The 12,409-nt window shown below is 53.1% G+C and overlaps 5 protein-coding genes across 9 annotated transcripts; 2 read left to right on the plus strand and 3 right to left on the minus strand.

The window, feature by feature from the left end:
- The first annotated feature begins 51 nt into the window (after positions 1-51).
- On the plus strand, positions 52-2,702 carry LOC105701613. Of its 2 annotated transcripts, XM_012428498.2 has the most exons (9): positions 52-241; positions 635-821; positions 928-1,063; positions 1,146-1,363; positions 1,435-1,495; positions 1,580-1,708; positions 1,783-2,118; positions 2,221-2,303; positions 2,366-2,697. In XM_012428498.2, exons 1-9 carry the CDS (start codon positions 205-207, stop codon positions 2,490-2,492), a joined length of 1,314 nt encoding a protein of 437 aa, XP_012283921.1. In that variant the 5' UTR covers positions 52-204; the 3' UTR covers positions 2,493-2,697. The 2 variants fall into 2 exon arrangements, with proteins under 2 accessions (XP_012283921.1, XP_012283919.1); XM_012428496.2 differs by lacking the exon at positions 52-241 and having other exon boundaries at positions 270-821; positions 2,366-2,702.
- A 37-nt stretch (positions 2,703-2,739) lies between these two features.
- Positions 2,740-4,342, minus strand: LOC105701615 (alpha-(1,3)-fucosyltransferase 7-like). Its single transcript, XM_012428500.1, has 3 exons — positions 4,017-4,342; positions 3,789-3,943; positions 2,740-3,717 (listed from the first exon to the last, which is right to left on the minus strand). The coding sequence occupies exons 1-3, from the start codon at positions 4,179-4,181 to the stop codon at positions 2,784-2,786; spliced, it is 1,254 nt and encodes a 417-aa protein (XP_012283923.1). The 5' UTR covers positions 4,182-4,342; the 3' UTR covers positions 2,740-2,783.
- Positions 4,343-4,730: 388 nt separating this feature from the next.
- LOC105701624 (39S ribosomal protein L39, mitochondrial) lies at positions 4,731-6,277 on the plus strand. Of its 2 annotated transcripts, none has more exons than XM_012428518.2 (2): positions 4,731-4,987; positions 5,058-6,277. In XM_012428518.2, the coding sequence occupies exons 1-2, from the start codon at positions 4,977-4,979 to the stop codon at positions 6,049-6,051; spliced, it is 1,005 nt and encodes a 334-aa protein (XP_012283941.1). In that variant the 5' UTR covers positions 4,731-4,976; the 3' UTR covers positions 6,052-6,277. The 2 variants fall into 2 exon arrangements, with proteins under 2 accessions (XP_012283941.1, XP_012283942.1); XM_012428519.2 differs by having other exon boundaries at positions 5,064-6,277.
- On the minus strand, positions 6,193-7,908 carry LOC105701623. The gene is made up of 3 exons (XM_012428517.1): positions 7,555-7,908; positions 7,089-7,490; positions 6,193-7,036 (listed from the first exon to the last, which is right to left on the minus strand). Exons 1-3 carry the CDS (start codon positions 7,713-7,715, stop codon positions 6,331-6,333), a joined length of 1,269 nt encoding a protein of 422 aa, XP_012283940.1. The 5' UTR covers positions 7,716-7,908; the 3' UTR covers positions 6,193-6,330.
- Positions 7,909-8,034: 126 nt separating this feature from the next.
- On the minus strand, positions 8,035-10,920 carry LOC105701622 (zinc finger protein 502). Of its 3 annotated transcripts, none has more exons than XM_012428514.1 (3): positions 10,690-10,920; positions 9,433-10,024; positions 8,035-9,318 (listed from the first exon to the last, which is right to left on the minus strand). In XM_012428514.1, exons 2-3 carry the CDS (start codon positions 10,015-10,017, stop codon positions 8,671-8,673), a joined length of 1,233 nt encoding a protein of 410 aa, XP_012283937.1. In that variant the 5' UTR covers positions 10,018-10,024; positions 10,690-10,920; the 3' UTR covers positions 8,035-8,670. The 3 variants fall into 3 exon arrangements, with proteins under 3 accessions (XP_012283937.1, XP_012283936.1, XP_012283939.1); XM_012428513.1 differs by lacking the exon at positions 10,690-10,920 and adding an exon at positions 10,364-10,638; XM_012428516.2 differs by lacking the exon at positions 10,690-10,920 and adding an exon at positions 10,141-10,447.
- Positions 10,921-12,409: the final 1,489 nt, after the last annotated feature.

Consider the following 12,409-nt stretch of genomic DNA (forward strand, 5'->3'; position numbering starts at 1 on the left):
GCCATCTCGCGGCGACCGAAGGAATCGCCGAGTCGCGCGCGCTCGGTCGGTCAGGCCCGGAGTTGCGGAGCTACCCCGATCTGGCCCGTTTTCCTGACTTTTAGCTCCGATTTTTTAAAAGGATGTCGATCGCTGGCCTGCAAGAATTTACGGCTCGATCTCGATTCGCGTTCCCGCGAGAGTGAACTGCCGGCAGGAATCGAAATGTCGGTTTCCGACCCGCTCGTCAAGGAACTCAAAGGTAATCGCGGCTGAGGTTAGGACGGACCGTCGATGTCTTCTCGAGTTTTGAAGTTTTAGCTTCCTGGTCGACGTAACGGATGTTACGGTATTCTCGGATGATCGCGCTATCGCGAAAAATTACCCGATTATCGCTAATGATTTTTATGTCGCAACCGATAAGATCCTCCAAGTGATGCGACAGGCAGGAAAAATTGCGATTAACGTAACGGGATACGATTTAACGCAACATTTTTCTTTTCTCTAAAGAAATAACAGGATTACGGAATGTTCGTAGTGGCGAGATCAATCGAGCCAATAAAACAGGCAATCGAATTCGAAATCGTACAGAGGCCGGTAGCGTGCCGCGAAGTTCAAATCGGGGAACGGGCCGAACTATTTAGTTCTTTTACAGGGTGGACGCGTAAGTTGACGGAATGCGAAACGGAGATTACAGATGACAATGAGCATTTACCGTTCTTTTGCAAAAGCCTGGAGCGATGTCTGCAAAAAGGAGTTCTCGTTCGGACCAATGCTCTTGGATTTCCAAAATTACCCGAGGCCTGGTATTGGTTAAATGAATCAAGTAACTGGAAAGACAGGTTCGTCCGAACAGCCTGTGCATTTAATTTCCTTCTGGGAAAATTAAAACTTTCTTTGTAAATAATATTTATAAGATATATTTTTAATAAAGACAATATATTACAGCCTATTTTATGCATTTTCAACTACGATAGAAACCGTTAAACAAAGTGAGAAGGTACAAACACCCATTGGTCGATTGAGGCTCTTGATAAGAAATTGCCTCGTGAGGAAGTCACTCCACGTTCCCATAGAATTCCTGGTATTCCCAAGAGATAGTTAAACGTTTTAATCTAGTGTTTCTATTTTATTGCGCAATATTAAAATGACCCTGTTATCGATAGGTCAGAACTCCAGCCTTGGCATTGCAATTCTATGAGCCTAACAGTATACTAGGTGACGAGATCCTGGGTGAAATATTTTTATCGGTTTTATACCAAATAGGTAAATTGAATTTCCGGCTGAACTTGAGAAATGCTAGTTTCTTGGATGACACTTGGCAACTGCCCGATTGTATTTCTCTTGAACTAATACCTTGCAAGACTTTAGGTATATCGGTCTGGTGAGTCGATAGATTTATGGGAGGCAATAGGGAAGATGTTTTGAATTCACAAAATTGCATTATCATTGCAGTTTTATCAAAGGGAGAGCACTTATCGTCAACCTAGAGGACAACTCTGTAGCTGCTGAAGATGTAAATACGTTTGACCGTAGTTAAGAAATTATACATAATTATTCCTTAAGCACAACACTGTTATCACGTTTTTTTTTTCTTTAGGAAAAAATAGAAATTGGTGACGTCCTTGATGAGATCAATGGTAACGTCATAACAACAAAATCTAGGGGAAAGTTGCGTCGGATAATGAAAAGAGCGGCTGGGCAACCTGTAGCGATACATATCATTAAAGTAAGCCACAAGAGGTACCAGCATTTGTGCATAGAAAAATTCTATAGATTAAATGTGACCTTTCGCATGGACAGAATCGATACAAGCGATCCAATGACTATTATGGACCAATAGTCAACCTGATGAAAGGGTCTGGTATCGAGCGCATCACCCAATTATTAAAAAAACCAAAATCATCGGAGGAGACAGAAATTCAGGAAAGCATTCCTCCTAAGTCATTAGATAAGTTATTAAATGCAGGCTTCCTTGTTAAATATTGTGGATCCGTCTCTACTGGAACCGAAGGAGACGTCAGACAAATTGAGCGAGCCATTTGGCGCTTACTCAGATCAGGATCTGCCAAGTCCATACCAGCTAGGTTCGAATGTTTAGAAATTGGAATCCGAGTCACTCAGGATTTGGATGATAAGGTAATTGAAATTTACCGTTCCCATTAAATCGTCACGACTAAAGAAATTATTTTTAAACTGTATTTTAAAATTAAATGAAAAAGGAATTTTGACTTCTTTCAGGTGATCCTTAAACAAAACTACATGGAAATTTCATCCTGTGGCCGAACAGCAAACATTCCAGATTATTTTGCCTTCATTTCAGGGTAAGTTATCGGAAATACAAAAAAATAAGGTAACTACGTCGTTGAATTTTAAATATTTTTAGGGACACCAATTGCACTATGGCAACAAAATTTGAAGCGTACATTTTCTATCACGCTAACGAAGAAGAAATTCAGACGATTCTACAAAGTTTGGGACAAGGTTTCCAGAGAACTCATTTCGCGGTGTGATCGCTAATAAGAGTACGATCCGTTTTAAAAACTGGTTGACAAGGAATACACAACGCAAAAAACCAGTCCTTCCATATACCTAAAATTATCTCGAATCTAGACACGGCATGCGTAATTTATAGAAATTATATATTTATGTACCATATGAATTTCATCCTATTTACATGCCCTTTCTTCTCCTAATAAGTATTATTTATGATAACAATTGCAGTTTGTACGTATACATATCGCGAGACTTATCCTAATATTCCCTTATAGAGCTATTTCAATGAATAATAAAATTCACCTAGGTTAGGTAGCGCAATCCCTCTCCTTGCTCCAGAAGGCTTCCAGGTCGTGATATATTTTCTCGTCTGGTGAATTGTAATGCAGGGCCTCGCATAATCGACAGTAATGCTTCGAAGCACTGCCAAAGTATCCGTGCTCGTTGATAACCTTGTAATACCTTCTCCATTCGTGAAACCTGTAGTACTCCCGACTCCGTCCGTCCAAATATTTCAAGTAGTTGGCCAGGTCGACCGGGGAGTCGAAATCGTCCACGTGAAGAAAGGATCTAGGGGGTAGCACGCTCTCGCAGCTTTTCTTCGAAGCCCCCATGATAACCGGGACGGAAAACTTGTGATAACCGTTCCAAAACGCCTTCTCCGTGACGTACTCTCTGCAGTTGGAGTTCTCAAAAGCGAGGTAAAACTTGTACGCGGCAAGAACCGCGCAATCTTTGAAAAAGTGCCCGGGACACGCGGTTGTATTCCCTCCGAGGCATCGGCCATACACGTCGAGACGGTCGCCGAGGGTGGATTTTAGTTCGCGAACGTAGCTCCACCTGGCGTTGGCCCCGCGGCAGTTGCTCGCCAAGATGGCGACCAGACGGTCCTTCGCGGCGAGCTCCGGCGTGCCGTTAGGATCGACAGGGGCGCTCTCCGTGGCGCGTTTCACGGTTCGCCCGTAAGGCACCGGCACGTCGCTGTCCAGTCGGTAAGTCATCGACCAGTTGAACAGCCCGTCGTAGTCGGAGAGTCTCTGCCTTCCGTTCAGAAGAAAGGTGTTGAGCGGCGACTCGTCCGTAAGGAAGACCCACCTCTGGTGCCTGCGCGTCCTCCGTGGGAGCTCCCGCACTCCCCTGGTGCGATGCAGGTGAAAGAGAACCGCGTCGGCCCGATCCAGATCGCCGCGCTCGTAGCTCAGTCGACAACCGTCCACGGAGCACCCCTCCCATGGCGAGAACCTGCAAGGTCGGTAAAAAAGGTATTATAGTCGGCACGAGCGCGGGGCGTCGTTCGAACCGAGGAAACTAACGTCTTGTTGGAAAACCGGCGAATATGCCGATTCTCCAGAAAGGGCCCGTGCTGCCAGACCAGGATGAGAAAGGGCTCCTTCCTCGGGTTCGTCACCGGCGGCGGCGGGCTGCCCTCGACCGACGTCAGCCACCTCGCGAGCCGAGACGACCGCACCTGTCATCGCACGGTTCGTTTAATTTCCATGGAAGGCCGAGCCGAGCGGCGACTATCTTCTACGTTCGCGTACCTGGTCCTTGACGTAACGCGACTCGAACGGGCTCCACGTAACCGGGGGCAGGAATCCCTCACCCGAGAATCCGGCGACGCTCTCTTCTCGCGGTACGCGGAGGGTCGCGTAGAAGGCCAAGATGCCGCATAGGCAAAGGATCAGCATGTACCTCCCGGCGACCATCTCTCGGAGGAGACTCTCCTCGTCCTTCGACGGAACGGAAGCCTCGAGGAATCGACGACGCGGAGACAAGAGACATGCCGCGACTCCGACCGGCAGTCGAATCGGAGAGCGATCGCCGCTCCACCTCGACTCCTTTTTCTCTCTTCCGGAGTCGCGGAAAGAGCGAGACTCGCCGCCCACGTGGCGTGACGACCGGGGCTTTTAAGGAAACGAGACCTCCGCCCCGAGGAGGAGTAGCGCTCCCGGGCAAAATGGGTATCTTCAGGGCTGGGGACGATCGCAGCCATAAATGAAGCATCTCGATCGTTAGAAAGGCGGAAACCAAATGAAAATTCCGGCAATCCCGATTAGCTCGATCGAGCGCGTGCGATCCGTCGCTTTCGCCGATTCGAATTTTCGCGCTCTTGTGGGACCCGGCTTTCTAGGTTACCTATCGACCAAAGGCAGGCAACGGATGTTGCCATCTGTCGGTAAATTAACCTATCTGCTTTTCATCATGGACGACAGCGACTTTCCGATGGTTCAGAAACTTCTGGGCATGGTCACTCTTTACTGCTTTTTGCCATGCCCGAGTGAGGCACTTTGCGGCACTTTTTTGTGCTTTTTTGCGTGAGAATCATTGAGGATAAATTTTTGAACCTGAAGAGCGAACGAGCATTCGGTAGTTGATCCACCGTATGATAAGAATATATTCTAAAATGCGTTACACGTCTCGTGCACGCGTGTCGAAGAAGTGACGTTGATCAAGATTGATCCTGCGATTCAAGAGCGGCTTTTTAACCTCTCCTCGCCAAGATGATTATGGGGTATGCATGTTTTTCAGTTGTGTAACAGTTATTAGAGAATATCTTTATGATTCGTGATCGTTTGTGTCAGGTGCAGGAACATATTATGTCTCGGCACGAAGCTTCTACCCCCGACGTGCTCGAGAAGCATGAGCGCTCTAACCAAAGTTGAAATAAAGGAGAGGAAGAACCAGTTGTTTAACGAAGAGAAAAAGAGACAGCAGGATGCCGTCGGACGTCTTGAAAAAATCGAAGTCAAGTACTCAACGGCCCTGGAAGAAGTAACGTTAGTAATGAACAAGAACGTGTCCACGCCCCATCATTGCGCCCGCCACATTTCGGAAGGAACCGCGAACGTCTCGGCTCTTGCGTCGGTCGATGGCCATTTGTGGGACATGCACAGACCTTTAATATCCGACTGTGAGTTACAACTTTTACATTTAAAATCTCCCGAAAACGTGGCCGTAAATTATGCATTTTGGAGAACCTGTTCTTTAATGCTCGGATCGATGGCAAGCGACGCGTTCAAAGATGACGTAGACGTTCATTTACATAGTTTTCCAAAACCTAACGTTAAGTCGGGCAGCTTCGTCTGCGACGTATACTTAAGCTTACCGGAATGGCAACCGACCGACGCAGAGTTGCGAGCCATGTCTGCGGAATTCGTTAAGTTGGTGCAAGCGGAGTTACCGGTGGAGAGATTGGAAGTAACGGAAAGCCTGGCGCTAGAAATATTCCAAGATAATCCTTTCAAAGTAAAACAAATACCGGATATCGCCGAACACTACAAAACGATAACGCTCTATAGGATCGGGGACCACATAGACATCAGTAGAGGACCTATGGTGGGAAACACGAATTTAGTCGGAAGGGCCACCGTTACCGCGGTTCACAAGATACAATCGGACGATGTGGAATGTCTCTACAGATTTCAAGGGGTCGCTTTACCTCATGGAATTAGATTAAACCACTACGCCTACAAAATCTTGGAAGATCGAGCCAAGAAGCTTAATTCCTCGATGTGGGTGCCACAGAAATTAGGGGAAGAGTCTAACGACCGCGTAGCGATAGCTGTTAAAAATTAAGAAACATTTATACGACATACAAGGTGCCGACTGTATAAACGATCTCTCTTTACGACCCGTTCTCAAATCTCTCTTATTTTGTAGACGAACGTTTAGCGCCCGATTCCATTTTCCCTTCGACGTGTTCGAAAAATGAAGACATCAACGAAGCACTTTATTCCCTTCGCACGAATAACCTGGACATGCACCCTCAACATCGGTAATAATAAAATAAATATAAGTCGTACAAGAATGTATAATGTTCAACGAGCCAGTCGTCCGCGTGGACGCAGGGAAAATTCAGGGCGAGGGTCGACCACGCCGAGGACTACGAAGTTCCCAAGTAAAATGGCCAGGTAATCGGTTGGCTACCGAGGCCGGACATGCGACGTCCACTTTGAGATAAAGTTCCAGGTGCTCGTTCGTCGGCGCGGCATCGAGGTCGGCCGATTCGAGAGCCTTCCCGACGGCCAGGGGGGCCAGCTCCGGGGAGCACCTCAAATCGACCGAGACGACCAGGTCGAAGGACGGGGCGCGCTCCGCCCCCTCCTCGGTCTCGTCCTCCGGGTCCTCCCTGGCTCCCGCCTCGGCGAACTTGAACTTGCTCTCGTAAGCGTATCGATTCATGTTTCCGTAATAAAAGAACCGTCCTCCGTACTCTCCGTACCCGGAGTAAGTCGAGGCCGGAGGCGGCTTGGGGGTCGCCCGGAAGAGGCGTTCCCTCTCATAGTGGGACTTCTCGAAGAGGTGTTCGTTGACGCTACCGACCAGTCGGCGGAGCCTCAGGTACATGAAGCGCTGCTCGTCCCTCCAGGAGTTCTCGTCCGCCGCGCAGGGCACCTCCAGGCAGGTGAACCAGGCTCTCCTCATGACGTACTCTACCTTCATGACGACCGAGCCGCTCCTGCCCCCTCTTCCGGAGGTCACCGCCAGGGAGACGACCCGGCGACCCTCCGCCAGGCAGTCGAGCACGTCCACCGTCTTGCAGCCCGACACCAGGGCGGATCTGCCGAAGGGTTCGGTCATTCGAGGGCGGTCACTTCGCCAAGCCGAGGTACCTGTTGACGCCGCGCTCGGACACCTTCTCGAAGTAGTTCATGAAGCGCTTGCAGAGAGCGACGAAGCAGGGCACGCCGGCGTCGGCGAGGGCCGCGGGTCGAGTCCTCGCCAGTCGGATCAACTCGTCCAGCTCGTCCAGGAGGAGGCCGGCGTAGAAGCAGAGCCTGGGGCGTTTCTCCCGCCTCGGGGGGTGAGTGTACCTCCACGTAACCGCCTTGAGCATCTCGTACTGCGACCTGACCAGCTCCAGCGCGTTGAAGGCCTTGCTGCGGGCCAGGAGGTCCGACTCCGTCTCGACTCTCGGCATCGCGGCTTCCAGGTGGCTCATCGTCCTGTCGAGGCGTACCCCGGCCAGGAGGAAGGCCGCGTTCAGGACCGACGTGGCTACCACCGAGCATCGCCTGGAAACGATCGTCCGCGGTTCCGAGAGGGCCGGGCGGCGAGCGGGAACCAGAGGGGAAATACCTGGAGACCAGACGAACCGAGGTGGCCACGTCGTGCATAGGTAGAAAGTGCAGGACCATCTCGAGGACCTCGGGCGGCAGGGTGTCCAGGGTGTGGGAACGAGTCGCCTCTTCTCCGGAGGTGGCGCATGTCGATGCCCTCTGTCGCTTGCTGGCACTCATTTATCCCTCGAGGACCTCCTTGACCTCGAGGTAACCGGGAAATCCGGGAGTCACCAAGCGACCACCTCGTCGCCTCCGGCGCAACGCCCTGGTCGCTTTGCGAGCATCGCCTACAAATAAGTCCGGATAAAAGCTTACTAAAAGATAAAACGCGTCCGGCACGTCAAGGGCGGCGAAACAAAAGCACCTTCTCCTGCGAGATCCCGAGCCGACGAATCCCTGCCCCAGCTCGGATAGCTCGGATCTCTGCAATGGACGGGAAATGATCTAACCACTCGATGACCGGGTAAACACCTAAGGACGATCTCGCCTAGTTTCCTTCGTTTCTTCCGAGGTGTTTATTCCCGCGCGCCCCGGCGCGGGGAGTATTGCATTGATAAAAATATACATTTATACAGACTTTTTCGAAATCATAATTTGTATATATATATATGTATATCTATATGTATACAGATTTGAAATCCGACGCAGATACGGAATAACGTTACGAGTCTCGTTCGCCGGCCGAGTGAAGGTAGCGTCCTTCGTAACGTCTATCCAGTTTTTCTTTCTCTTCGATTTTCGTCAACACCTGGAAATCTGCGGAACGCTTCGGGTACGTTTCACGATTTCCCAGACATAGAGGAAAAGTAAAGGGGGAGAAAGGAAGAAGAAAAAGTAGCCATATCGTCCACTGTCGCGGTCACTGCAAAGCAGGACTTTTACGGCTCGTCCACGCGGTGAACGAGCAGAGTTATTTCTCGCCCGTTAAATTCATAGTCGTGTTCTAGTCACTGCACGAGGTACGACCCCGGGTCGTTTCAAGCTCGGAGAAGAGGCACGATCGCGAGGCGAGGTCGGAGGGTAACCGGGAACGTCGAGCGCGTCGTACCCCGGGTGCTTTCCCGCGTCGGACTCGCCCCCGTTACCCTCTCGTTCGCTCCGTCGAGTCCCCAAGACGAGGCATGGGTACGCCCTAAACGCTGAAGTCCATCGGCATCAGCAGGGTGAACTTGGCCTGCTCGACCGAGGACTCCTCGCTGACACAGGCGCTTATACTGTCCAGCAGATTCTGAATGGCGTTGTGGTTGCCCGGGTGTTTCCTCTTGGTGTGCTCCCGCCGATGCTTGAGCTCCTTGAAGGTCTTGCCGCACTGGTCGCAGACGTAGGGCCGGGCGGCCTCGTGCGAGCGCACGTGGCCCTCGAAGTGGCTCTTCCGCACGAACTTCTTGCCGCACTGCTTGCAATCGTACTGGTACCTGCCCTCGTGGGCGGCAACGTGCGAGCCGAGCGTCCACTTGGTCTTGAAGGTCTTGGAGCAGTAGTCGCAGCGGATCTTCTCGGCGTCGGGCTTCGCGGAGTTCGCCTTCGCCGAGCCCGGCGCCCTCGAGGTCTTGTTCAGCAGCAGCATCTCCTCCAGGTTGAAGTCGGCCTCCTCCTCGCGCTTGACCTGCACCGTCGTCGCCGTCGTCGTCGTGGTCGTCGTCGTCGTCGCGCCGGACTTCTCCGAGGCCGCCTGCGCCTGCTGGGCGTTCACCACGTGGGCCTTGACGTGATCGAGGAGCTGCTCGTCCTTGTCGAAGCGGACGCCGCACAGGGCGCACCACTTGTGGGCCGCCCTCTGCTGCAAAACGGGCGTTCGCCAAGTTGAGTAAACCGCTCGGGGAAAGGGTTACGTTAGGTCTAAGCGCACGAATCCGCGGTTCCCGAGCCCGGGGAATGTTACCGATAACGCTACCTTGTCGTGGATCGACAGGTGAGCCTTCAGCTTGCTCTCGTGGGTGTACTTCTTCTTGCAGATGCGACAAGGATACGGCCGGGCGTCGACGCTCGAGTCCTCGGCGCTGCCCGGTCGGGCGTGGGTCTGGGAGTGCTTCCGGAGGACAGCCTCGCTCATGAAGTTGGCCCCGCAGTCGGTGCAGCTGTGCACCTCGACCTTCACCACCTCCGAGAGCCTCTCCTTCCTCATCTCGTGACGGGCCATGTGCCGCTTGAGGTCGTGCGCCCTGGAGAAGGCCCTGCCGTACCGGGTGCACGTGGGGAAGGGGCAGCCCTTCGTGGGATTGCCCCATCTCCAGGTGGGATTGATGGTCGTCGTCGCCGTCGTCATCGCCGGCGTCGCGGAGCCGGAGGTTCGCGCTGAAGTCGGGGCCCGAGACTCCTTGCAGGGCTTCTCGTTCCCCTCGTTGGTCACGGTCGTCAGCTGGGCCGACAGGGGTATCACGATGGAGATGGTCTCGTTGGATCCCGGCGTGACGATGGGTCCCACGTGGATGGCCGACGGGGTCGCCAGAGATATCGCCTCCGAGTCGTTCGCGCTCATATCGGACCTGCAACGTCGTAAAGACGGGATTAGCGATCCTTGGAAACTCGACTCGACCGCCATGCGCAAGCGGAAAGGGCCTCCGTCACGTGACCGACGTACTACCGCCATTCACAAACGGACCTCCCGATCCCCGCGAGACCGATGAATGGAAAAACCGCGTCCCGACAGCGAGGCAACCAGGAGCCGAGAGGGATGCGCGAGCGAGGGGCCACACCTCGAATCTCGCGAGGTGCGTCCTTCGGCACACCCTGGGAAAGGACGACTCGTCCGAGGCCGGCTTTCCTCGCTCCAAGGGACGAACGGAGGTTAGGACGCCCACGGCTTCGATCGAGTCGGCGTTTACCTGACCCCGAGGCCGAGCGGCCCTCGTCTCGAGTCGCGGAGCCTCCCCGGGAGCAGCCACCGCCGGTCGACCCGGTCGACGCGTTTCTGCATCGAGGTCCGTCGGCGACCTCTCCTGGGACGCGTCGCGGCGCCAACTGGCGGCGATCCGATCGATCGAGTCTCGGCCGATCTCTCCCGCCGCAAGGGAGGGGAGAGGGGAGAGGGAGACCGTCCGGTCTCTCGGACGCCGTGGAGGGGGAAACGATGCGTCGACAGGGCCCATGGACGCCGACGCGCGTTCCCGCTCCCGACGACCGACCCGATTCTTCGGCTTCCGCTCGTTACCTCCTCGCGCCTACGCTGTCTGGTTTTAGGGCGATCGAGTCTTCTCGAGGATGCCCTCCGGCGACCGAGTCGTCGTCCCTGGAACGAGCAGCCGCCACTTCGCCGTCCCGGCCAGGCCCCGAATCGACGTCGGTCGACTTCGCGGGTCGCGACGCTCGCTTTCCTCGACGCCACGAAAGTGCGCCACCCACTACACAGTTCAGGGACGCGCCTGGACGTGCCGCTCCTCCGAGAGCCTCGCCGCTACTGGCGCTGGCGGCTCCCGCCGGTGGCGCCGCCACCGGCCACCCCTCGAACTCCAAGAGAAAATGGAACTTTACGATAATATAGAATACGTACAAGTTTCCACTTTTGAGAGGTCCACGCGAAATTGATTCGCCATGCGGAGGATCGGATCGGGGGACGGATCTTTGGATCTCGAACGAAGAGATTATTTACCTCCAGGCGTTGAACGCTCCCTTTCGGTCTCTCCTCTCCCTTGGGGTCGACCGCTTTAATCAACTAATGGCGGGAATGAACAAAACTCCCAAGGCGTTCGGTTTGCCGAAAACCTGGATCACGCGTGGAGACTCGGGCTAATGAAGCGACGCTCTTAATGACCTGAATCCCTCGACGATATTCTTCGCGGCAATCGCGATGCGGTCGAGAGACTAATGTAATTGCTAATTAGTAATCAACGCCTCTGCTCGGTCGTGCTTATCAATTTACTAATTGAATCCAATTTTCTGTTGGCACGTCATCCGCGTCGCGTGCCGCGGACGGAAAGCGTCGGGAATTTCTTTAAAGAGGGAGCGGTCTTTTTTTCGGAGAAGCGACCGAGCGTCGCGGCGCGCGTCCAGGGCGTCCCGGAGCGTAACCGCGGAGATCGCTGCGCACTAACTCGGGAATAAACTGCACTCAGAAGTTCGGAGGCTGTTTAGGAACTTCGAAACTACTCCCACCTCTGTTGCGCGTTTCCTCTAAAACCGAAAATCGATCGAGATCATTCGGTCGAGTCGCCGTGGAAATTGGTACGTCGGAGTCGAAAGAAAAATCGACAAGTACTTTTCCCCTTGAACGATTTTATCTAGCTCGCTGCCCTGGTATTTATCCTAGCCTGCATCGGTCGCGAAACTAGTCGGGGAGAGTATTATCGCAATAAAACGTGCTTTACGGTTTCCATCCTCCGTACTTGCCGGCCGATCCGGGGCGGATCGCTCTCTTGGAATGATCACGCGGGAGAAAGTAAACGAATCTAGCGCGCATCCCTCCCGTTCCCGCTATCCGAATCTAGTTTGTAATATAAACTGGCATGCCACGGTACACCTGTTGCACCATCGCTTCTCCTAGAGATCGGTCCTTGCTCTACGTGCACCTACGCATCTCCAAAGTCCGTTAACAAGCCCGAGTAGCTTGGTACCTTTCTCGTAAATGCGACCCCTTGGATGGGCTTTCACATTGAGTACTATATTACATTAATTACGGTATGCAAGGCACGCTCGGAGTCCGCATAGTGCCTCCACCGTCTCCAGATTTTCCCGCGTATACCCACACGCAAGGTACGCAAATGTACGAATCGATATGCATTGCAAATTACCGATGCACCGCAAACTTACGCAATCTCCCGCGATCGAACCTTCTTAAGATGTCCATATAAATGTAGATCTACCGGTTTCACTTACGGGGGATGAAACTCTGGAAATGGATTCTCCTACCCCCGGGGAAATGCGCTTTTCTTCCC

This window comes from Orussus abietinus, unplaced genomic scaffold (genome assembly GCF_000612105.2).
Source record: "Orussus abietinus isolate OABI.00-Male unplaced genomic scaffold, Oabi_2.0 scaffold24, whole genome shotgun sequence".
Taxonomy (NCBI): Eukaryota; Metazoa; Arthropoda; class Insecta; order Hymenoptera; family Orussidae; genus Orussus; species Orussus abietinus.